We start from the raw sequence: 9,885 nt of genomic DNA, 5'->3' as shown, positions 1-9,885 counted from the left end.
GTTTCCTGCGCCACGGGGGGGGAAGGCTTTTAGGGTTGCACAAACACTGTCCTGTGCGGAAGAAGCGCCCCCCTGTGGCTAAACATGAGCACACATGATTTTCTGTTTCAAATCTGAACCAGCAGGGTTTTTAGCCTACTTCTCAAAGAAATAGGTTAGACCCCAGATTACCAACCCCGGACACCAGGCAATTGTCCTGGGGTTTCACGCCCTTAAGGGCCCCACAGACACTAAACTGCAATTACTTTGTAGTAAGTGAGTGAATTGCGGATTTGTTTGGAGATAAGAACTCCCAATGTAAACTGAAATCCTTCCTGCTTTTTACCAGTTCTATACTTTTCTATTTACAATATGTTTTAAAACAGATTACAGTTCAGAAACTACAGTATAATTTTTTATTACACGCCCTGTGTAGTAAAAAAAATATACTGTAATTTCTGAACTGTAATCAACTGAATCAACATATTGCAAAAGGTTTGATAATAAGGGGGTAACAACCTTGATTTTTCAAAAGATAATACTATAAGCACTTTTACTCACTGAGTAACAACTATCAATATATCAGAAAAAAAAAGGTAACAAGGTGCATCGAAAAGTCCATAAAAAAAACACATTTTATTATTTAAAAGTGATTTCGAAACTTTACATAGGACTACATTGCAAACATACTCGTCTGCCAGGCTCTCTTTCTAAAACTTTCAAAAATTGTATAAGACATACAGATTAGGGACATTGTAATAAATAAGTACCTCCCATAAATGATCATATAGTGGGCAATATAATATAATAACAGGCCCTCATAAAACAGTTTGTCCTCAGTGTTATCTAAATCACATACAAAATAAAGCATACCCTCTTCAGGAGAGACTATTGAAAAAAGCTTTTACTATGGTAAATTTCTGTGTATTTGAAGGGAACTGTGCACACAGAGATTAATTTTTTTTTTTTTTAAAAGACACTAATGCTTTAAACTCTGGATGTTTTATGAGACACGTGTTTGTAGGGTGGGTAAAAAGTCATGAAGTCAGTTGTCTTTCCTAAAGATGTAAATCAGATCATCAGTAAAATGGATGATCTCTGTGGTAAATAATATCTAATATAATATTTTGGAGTTGATCTTGAGTCTGGGAAGTAACTCTTAGGGAAAGAATATCCATATGCTCCCCACAACTGTTACAGACCACTCACCAAGAATAATAACTTCAGAACTCTGTGAAACCATATGCATTTGTGTATTAATTTCTCCCCATAGATCTCCCTGAGTTCACTTCAACAATTGCTTCATCCAAACCCACTACTGTTTTTTTGGATCCCATTCCTTTAGGATGTTCTCCCTCTAATTAACATGGACATTCTATACCAGGTAATTTTATCACTATAAACAGGATATGTTCCACAAGACTTTAAGGATACCCTAATCACACCCCTACTCAAAAATTACACTCTACACCCAATCGTCTTAACTAATTATAGACCCATATCCAACCTGCCTTTCATATCCAAAATCCTTTAAAAATCTGTTGTAAAACAATTATGTCATCACTTACACAAGAACGCCCTGCTTAAAAAAAATCTCCAATCAGGATTCAGAATACACCTGAGCACAGAAACTGCTCTGGTTAAAGTCAATAATTACCTCCTAATTGCTTCAGACAATGGACTTGTTTCCGTTGTTTTCCTGCCGGATTTTTTTTTTTTTTTGACACCATTGATCACTGCATCTTGTTACAGAGACTGGAACATTGTTGCAGGGATTAAAGGAACAGCACTAGACTGTTTTAAATCATATTTATTAGACAGATCACAATCTCTTCTTGTCAACGACTCCTTGCCTAGTAAGGTCAGTTATGGAGTTCCTCAAGGGTGCTGATATAGGGTTGGCAGGAGAGATCACATTTCCCTCATTATGGCGTCTCTTCATTGGCTTCCCATTATACAGAGAGGTGAGTTCAAAATCCTGGTTGTGACTTTTAAAGCCCTTAACAACCAGGCTCCCTCATATATTCAAGATCTCATATCCTACCACCCAAACAGAACACTACACACTCAGAGTGCAGGCCTACTCAGGTCCTGAATCTCCAGCCTTTAGCTATGAGGACCCCTGCCTGTGGAACCAGGTTCCAGTTTGGGTTTGGGAGGCCAACACCCTGCACCGTCAAGACCAGGCTTAAAACTTGTCTTTTTCATGAATCATACAATTAAAGGGAAAAAATGTGTATCATTGACAAGCCCCTAACCCTGCTGTCTCTTGTACCTTGCACATCTCTAACCTTGCCCTGCTGTTTTATTAATTATTTTATTACACAGATTCGTACCTCAATTGAATTAATGATGACTGCAATGCATTTTTGGTGATTGTTTACCTTTGGTCTCCTCTGTGTTTGTTTACCTTCTTCTTTGCTGATTTTTTTTCAAATTTTTCCCTCACATATATTTTTTTGTTTTCCTTGTCTGTGAAATGCATTGGGACCATGCCTCATGGTGGTATTACACTCTAAATAAAATAAAAATGAATCTGAACTGAATTGAAATGAGTCAAACAACTTTGGTTTTATAAGGTTTTATAAAATGGGTTTTATTTTGATTTGGGGCTCTGGGCTTTGAAACACACACTTTTCCCAGAGCTGCTGCAATTAATGTCACATGAGTGTGTATTTTATTCTGGTCTGTGGAGCAGCTCTCATGTCTGCAGACCACATCGTCACTACACACTGTCCTGAAACTAAAACTGAACTGTACATTATGAAGAAATAACATTTTAATTCTGTTTTAGGGCAGATTTTCACTTTAATTCTCAAATGCCAAAAGATGTCATAAGCAAATTTTCTCAGGTTCTTGCAGGATTAAATGTTTTTGGTCTAGGCTGAATGTAAGAGCAGTATGTCATTGAAAAGCCTCTTTGTGCTGAGGGTCTGATATTAGCAGAAAGCAACTGATGTTGAAATTTTGCTTATATTTTGTTCCATAAAAAAAATATTCATTCAACCCCGCCCATGTGATTAATAGTATAGAAGGCCATGATAAAGAGCAAAATGCATTAATGATTTGTAGAGTAAAAAATATATATATATATATTTTCATTTATTCTCACATGTTGTGTTGCCTTAATAATTTTAGATTGAAATCTTTTAAAATCTTGTATGTTTATAATGGACCCCTGGGCACAGACATGACATAGACCCCTCATCCTTTGATATAACAACAAGACTCAAATAAACACAGCCATAAACTACACATCCTGTCTATTTGTGGGTTTTTCACATCTGTTTTGGCAACAAGGATTTTGTGTTTCTATGGACTTTTTGTGCATTATCGTCTTTGAGATTGTTATATTGCCTTTCGGTGTAATTTAGTGTCATTTTACTGACTTCACAACAGGAAATGTTTACAGTACCTTCAGACAGATGTTTTGATCCATGGGCCCTCTGATACCTGTTAACTAATCCATCTATAATGCATATAAGTCAGTCTACGTTTTAAATATTAGTTTTTGACTGTAGTAGTTATCTCTTTCAGTGACCACAACACATTAAAGAAATACTCTTTGGCGCCATCAAAGGCTGTTTCTGGGCTGCTGAATCTCACTGAACTGATCATAATCCCATCTCTGTATTTTTGGACTAAGCAAAGTGTAAGTGTAAAGTACAGAACAAAGAGTCATATTTTTTTTCTGAATTTGGGTCATTAATTGCTCCATTACCCAAGGGCAGGCATCAGCAGCACTATGCAGGAATGTGCTTCAAGTAGTTAATCAGCCCCCCCTCCCGGAGCTGAGGTCATATGCTGCACCTTACAATAGGCTGTCATTTTGTAAGTACTTCGACTGCTGCGGAACAGTCATTATAAATGGTTTATTCACACTTACTTTCACAGCAGTTTCCAAAATGAACATCAATGAGGGATCTCCGGAACCAAAGAAAGAGGTAAGTTTAAAATCGACCCCTATTTCGGATTTTTCTAAATTGCAAATTTGAATTTCACATTTAGGTTAGTTTTGGTGGATTAATCCGTACTAAATAGAAAAAAAAATCTATTTAGTACGAGCTACACGTTGAAATACGCATCCTGTCGAACATTATCTGACACTCAAATCAAATAGGCTATTTGGCAAGGTTGCAAGTGGATTCACAAGAACTGCACGGTTTTAATGCAGTTGGTAAAACACCACGGTGGAAATGTGCGATTACTGTGTTATTAGACGTTATAAAGTTCAACATTTTGGCCATACTTGCTGTGAATATATTTGTAACTAACATAATTTTATGATAATTTTATCACTGCAATAAGGATAACATGTGCAGCAGTGTGATAGATAGATAGATAGACATTTATTTATCTATAAATGAATCAATGATTAAATAAGTAATTGTAACATGGTGCATTTTATGGCCTGTGACCATTTACCCATCCCCAATTTCTTTCCATTTTCCCGTTTAAAAGGAGCGTTCAGGCGGACTGCAGGTGCTGCAGATGTTCACAAAATGTCAATGACTGCTCTTCTAATGTTTGAAACGTAGGGGGAGTCAACACACAGTATGTTTACTGATTTGATTGTAAATAGGCAGTTATAAAGTTTTCTCAGCCTCATTAAAATCAGTGCTTGTTGCATAAAGTATAAAGCACTATATGTAAATGTAAAAAAAAAAAGATATCCAAACATTGGACCATTAAAATGTTATTACAGTTGTCAACATGTGGAAATTGCTCAACTTGATGGGAAACACTTGTTTTTACTAAAGGCAAGTTTCTCAGTAATTTAATATTTTCCTTCTTTTATTTTGAAGTATAGCCAAAACTGACCTGAATTCAGTGTCCCATTAGATGCCATAAAATCCTGATAAACATGGATGTAGCCGATTCTCCATGGCCCCATGGCTACTTTATGACGAGATCAATTGTGTTGTCCTCAGCATAAACACATCCTCCTGTCTCATCTAAGTTGTCTGTTGAGCGCAAGCTCTTGCACGAAGGACATCCAGCGCGCAAACAACAACAAATATTGGACTTTGAGCAAAACAAAATGCAAAAAGTAAATCAGAATGAATATCAGCCTCTGCTCATAATTGGACTAAAAGCTAAAAAGTGGCGAAAGGTATATGGATTGTAATGAATTCAGGGTTTTTTCAGCAAAAACTGGATCTGTCATTGTGGTGGGTTTAAGCTTTCCATTCACTATCAAAATATTTGTTTTAAACAATGTGTCTGTCTGTCTGTCTTTTTCTAATTGCAGTTTCCAAACAAGTCACTTCTGCTGGCTGTGTGTGCTGCTGGTATTGGAGGAACCTTTCAGTATGGATATAACATATCTGTCATCAATTCACCAACAATGGTAATAACCCTGCTGCCTCTCACTGGACTCAGTTCTGCACCAAATAATATAACAACATTGAAAGATCTGACTATAAAAGCCTATATGATGGTCGTTTGCCTGATATTAAAACACAGAATGGATTCACTCTGAAGTGCAAATTTAATACAACCAGGAATAATTATTGTTTTATCAGAAAACAAAGTCCCATGTCAAGTATGGAAAGGAAAAAGTGGTTGAAATCGGTCTCGTGCTCCTGTGATTGGTAGATAAGGGTCAGTGCATGCTCCGCATCAAGCAGAGACCTGATATACACCTGTCTAGCAGTATTTAATCAATAGTTATAGCAATGTTAGTAAAACAATACAGATTGAAAGATTAAATTTGTTCTTTGTACAAACCCACTGCATAGGGATCTATAACACACCATCTGCACATTTAAAAATTAATATTTTCATGATCTTTTGTTTTGATTTCATTTTCTTCTTTTATCTCCAGCATGTGCAAGATTTCATCAACCAAACCTGGAGGGAGCGTTACCAAATGGACGTGTCAAAAGATGTGCTCACCCTCCTCTGGTCCTCGATTGTGTCTATATTCACTTTAGGAGGATTGATCGGAGTAACGATCGGTGGGACTCTGTCTGTGAAAGTGGGGAGGTATGGACAAAAGAGATTTATTGGCAAAATTGTTTAACCCTTTGTTTTCTATATCAGTGATTTTCTGCTATGTGTTTTTTTTTTTCCAGGAAAGGGACACTGCTGACCAATAACATTTTTGCATTACTGGGTGCTCTGCTGATGGGTCTGAGTTACCCTACAGGATTATTTGAATTACTCATCATTGGACGTCTTTTCACTGGAATTAATGCAGGTAAATAATTCAGGGACGCATTTAAAGGCTTTAACACCTTGAGAAAGACAGATTCATGACAAACTTGTGAAATGTGCGTTTAAATTGTTATTCATTTTTATAGGCATTGGCATTTGTGTTCAGCCTCTGTATTTGGGGGAAATAGCCCCGACTGCATTACGTGGTGCCATGGGAATGGGAACTTCAATTTTCATCACTGGTGGGATCTTGACTGGACAAGTGATGGGCCTCAAGTAAATACTAAACATTGTTCACTGTTCCCATTGTTCCCACAAAGTTAAATTGTTATAATATTGAAAAAGCATGTTGATCTTTGTCTGATTACACAGAGAGCTCCTGGGCAAAGAGGAGCACTGGCCCATCCTGCTCTCCACCACTTCTATCCCAGCGATTCTGCAGCTCCTGATCCTGCCCTGGTTCCCAGAGAGCCCGCGTTACCTGCTCATTGACAAAGGAGATGAGGAAGGATGTAAGAAAGGTAAAATGAAGCTGCAACTGATGCACCATTGCTTCCATTTCAACTGTCATTAATGGGATTTTATGTTTAGCCTGCAAAGATTGATTGAGTTCATGTGAGATGAGTTGTTAAAAAGCCTGGAACGCCCTTTGTCCGAAGGGAACTGGACTCAAGCATGTCCAGTTGCCTTCGGACAACACTGGATATATACCTGTATGACTGAGGCTCTCCACAGACATAACAATTCCTTTCTAGGGAATCATCAGAGGCAGAGACTTTTGGCCCCTAATGGATGTCAGTTCAAGCCTGTGACCACATTATGATATGTTTGACAACCGAAACTTTCTGATACGATTCTCAAAAGCAGACCCTGTAGCCTGATCAGATAAGAAATGTGTCTGCAGAAGAATTCAATCACGGTGTCATGTGCTTGTCTGACTGCAGCCCTGAAGCAGCTGCACAGTGTAGATGACTGTGATGATGAACAGGAGGATATCAAGAAGGAGAAAAGTAATCTGACAGGTTTACAGCCCAAGAAACCCTGGGAGCTCTTTTCTGATCGCAGTATTCGCCGGCAGCTCCTCACCATCATACTGCTCAACATTGCACAACAACTGAACGGCATCAATGCTGTGCGTACACGACTTTCCCCAGAATGACCATTTTAATTACTTTACAAAACATGAAAAAGGTTAATCTAAAAAGTAAATGTTCTGTTTTTGTGTTTGTTTGTCTTTAATTTTCTGACCTTAACAATATTTCCTGTAGATTTATTTCTACGCAGATTACGTGTTCAAACAATGTGGTATTCCAATCGACAAAATACCATATGCAACTGTCGGCACTGGTGCCTGTGAATGCATCACTGCTCTAACATGTGTAAGTATGAGTTTCTCATCATAATTTTAAATACTTTGCTGCAGTAAGTCTTTAATTTTTTTGGTTTTACTTGGTGCTACAGAAAACAGAGAACAAATTAAGTGACAGACAGGACCTTTTGAATAAAACCTTTAATAGTTGGACTGTCAAAACTATAGAAAAGCTATCGAAAGTAAAAAAAATAAATAAAATAAAAACAGTTAAGAGGTAGAAAGAAAAGCATGAGAAAGATTACTGGAAGTAGAGCATGAGATGGGATAACATGAGGCAAAATTTCATGGGACACATCTAACCACAAACCATGAAAGGTCATAGGAAAACTCTGGATGAATCTCGCCTGGAGAGTATCTTTGGTCTTGTGACATGCTGTGTGTCTCAGGGCATGCTGATCGAGAGTCTGGGAAGGAAAGTACTCATCGCAGGAGGTTACACGCTGATGAGTATCTGCTGCATTTTATTCACGCTGACGCTCACTTTTCAGGTAATTAAACTCAAGACCAAACTCAGTTAGAAATATTTGAAGCTCTGTTTCTTCCTAACTTGTGTAAACAAACATTTCTTCTGTGTGATTTCTGTTCTCTCAGGATGCCAGCCCAGTCGTTCCATACTTGAGCATGGCCTGTGTTTTTGCTTTTATTTTGAGTTTTGGCTTAGGGCCAGGTAAGTGAGCAACTTATTAACTTTTCCCTTCATTGAAACTTCTCCTCAGCTGCGCATTTGCACAACAGCTATGACAGTGAATTTTGTTGTTCTTTCTTCCTCTGTGAAGGGGGCGTGACTAACATCTTAACCGCCGAGCTGTTCACACAAAATACACGCCCTGCAGCATACATGGTCGCAGGGACAGTGAATTGGTTCAGCTTCTTCTCCATCGGCCTGGTCTTTCCTTTTATTGTGGTAAGTGTTCAAAATGATGCAGAATATGTCTTCATCTTGAAATGTTTAATCACTACTTTGCACATTTCAACCCTGAGTGTTTGATTTCATTTTCACAGATCGGGCTGCAGCAGTACTGCTTCCTAGTCTTCTTGGCTGTCTGCTCCTTGGTGGTTGTTTACATTTTGCTTGTTGTTCCTGAAACCAAAAACAAAACTTTCCTCGAAATCCAAAATGACTTCCAGTCATCCAGCAAGGAAAAGGCCCACAGTCGTGATGGAGCAGGGGCGACACTGTTATCAACTTCTATATGATATATACTTCATATGTTAAAGTTTCAGCAACTCAATCTGAAGATTTATAGTCCATGCACAACACAATATGTCAGTAATGTAGCATGATAATAAATTATACTGTAAGCTACAGTGCATGCATAGATGTGTAGAGTAGTTGTAAATGCATCTCTTTAGTTAATCTACTAAATTGAAGTGATTTTATGAAGTACTACTGTATTTTTGGTACGGTTAGTGCTTGTTCATACAACTTTTATAAAAACGTGCTCCACTGAGATTTTTCAATAAAGATCAGTTCATGAAATACGTTTCCTAACCAATATGAACAAGCTCAGAGTGAACTTTGCATGCCATTTAGGTCGCTTGATATTTCAGTTTTCTAATCGGTCAGCATGCATGTGATCTGGAGAACAAAAGATTCACTGAAGCGTTTTTCATGCATGTATTTACAGGGTAAAAAGAGTATTATAAAGAGTTATTAGAGTGCGTGTGAGAGAGATTAAGTATTGATGCCTGCCCTTAAACATACAACATTTAATATATACCTGGGAAAAGAAATAAGTATAAGAACTAAATAAGATTTTTGGAGAGGACTGTAACTGTTGTTACATGGTTGCTGTAAAAAATCTGAGGTGACATATAACAATAGTGCCCAGTACTAACCAACCCCTCCAGGTGAATCAGAAGTATTAGGGGCTTGAAACTAACTTATGACAAAGCTGAACTGTGGCCTGCTCTGTACTTTTTTTTACTTGAGTAAAAATAAAACTGATTTCGAACATACTCAAATATACAAGTCAGAAAAGGGGGCCGGCTATTCAAGCTACTCTACTACAGTAATCCTGCTGAGTACTGTCTTGAGTATTTGGCTTGGATTCCCTGCTCCTATAATAAGCTTATAACTTAAAAACCAACCACGACATCCATTAGGAAAATGTGACCAGATTAGATTTCCCTTTTTTGTTGAAATTCCTTGACCTGCCAGCTGACTCTTTATCAAGAAAACTGTTGTTGTGTGATATGCCCAAAGAACTGAAAAGAGGTGATGAAACTACATGAAACAGCCTTGTGCTGTGAGCAGCTCATTGTAGGTTAATGTGCTTCAGTTACCTTGTTCAGCTACTAACTCCTGATTTAAATGATATGCTTCACTTAGCAGGACAACTGTAGGCAGCCAAGATTTTTTACAAATTTGCAAC

The 9,885-nt window shown here is 37.8% G+C and overlaps 1 protein-coding gene across 1 annotated transcript; it reads left to right on the top strand.

The window, feature by feature from the left end:
- The first annotated feature begins 3,840 nt into the window (after positions 1 to 3,840).
- slc2a11b (solute carrier family 2 member 11b) lies at positions 3,841 to 8,969 on the top strand. Its single transcript, XM_069709576.1, has 12 exons — positions 3,841 to 3,923; positions 5,231 to 5,329; positions 5,807 to 5,967; positions 6,057 to 6,181; positions 6,285 to 6,414; positions 6,511 to 6,659; positions 7,083 to 7,270; positions 7,407 to 7,517; positions 7,897 to 7,998; positions 8,102 to 8,177; positions 8,287 to 8,414; positions 8,513 to 8,969. The coding sequence occupies exons 1-12, from the start codon at positions 3,885 to 3,887 to the stop codon at positions 8,705 to 8,707; spliced, it is 1,503 nt and encodes a 500-aa protein (XP_069565677.1). The 5' UTR covers positions 3,841 to 3,884; the 3' UTR covers positions 8,708 to 8,969.
- The last annotated feature ends 916 nt before the right edge of the window (positions 8,970 to 9,885 follow it).

Source organism: Brachyistius frenatus, unplaced genomic scaffold (assembly GCF_029030835.1).
Source record: "Brachyistius frenatus isolate BFR_SWC_R1_liver_20210118 unplaced genomic scaffold, ASM2903083v1 Contig_83, whole genome shotgun sequence".
In the NCBI taxonomy this organism is placed as follows: domain Eukaryota; kingdom Metazoa; phylum Chordata; class Actinopteri; family Embiotocidae; genus Brachyistius; species Brachyistius frenatus.
The sequence above is the reverse complement of the archived record's forward strand: the minus strand, read 5'-3'. Positions and strand labels throughout refer to the sequence as shown.

What these genes read in the sequence shown, in the direction of transcription:
- slc2a11b (XM_069709576.1), top strand. Translation starts at nt 3,885, where the DNA reads ATGAACATCAATGAGGGATCTCCGGAACCAAAGAAAGAG. An exon ending in TTTCACTGGAATTAATGCAG is followed by an intron (nt 6,182 to 6,284) that starts GTAAATAATTCA and finishes TCATTTTTATAG; the next exon opens with GCATTGGCATTTGTGTTCAG. An exon ending in GCATCACTGCTCTAACATGT is followed by an intron (nt 7,518 to 7,896) that starts GTAAGTATGAGT and finishes TGTGTGTCTCAG; the next exon opens with GGCATGCTGATCGAGAGTCT.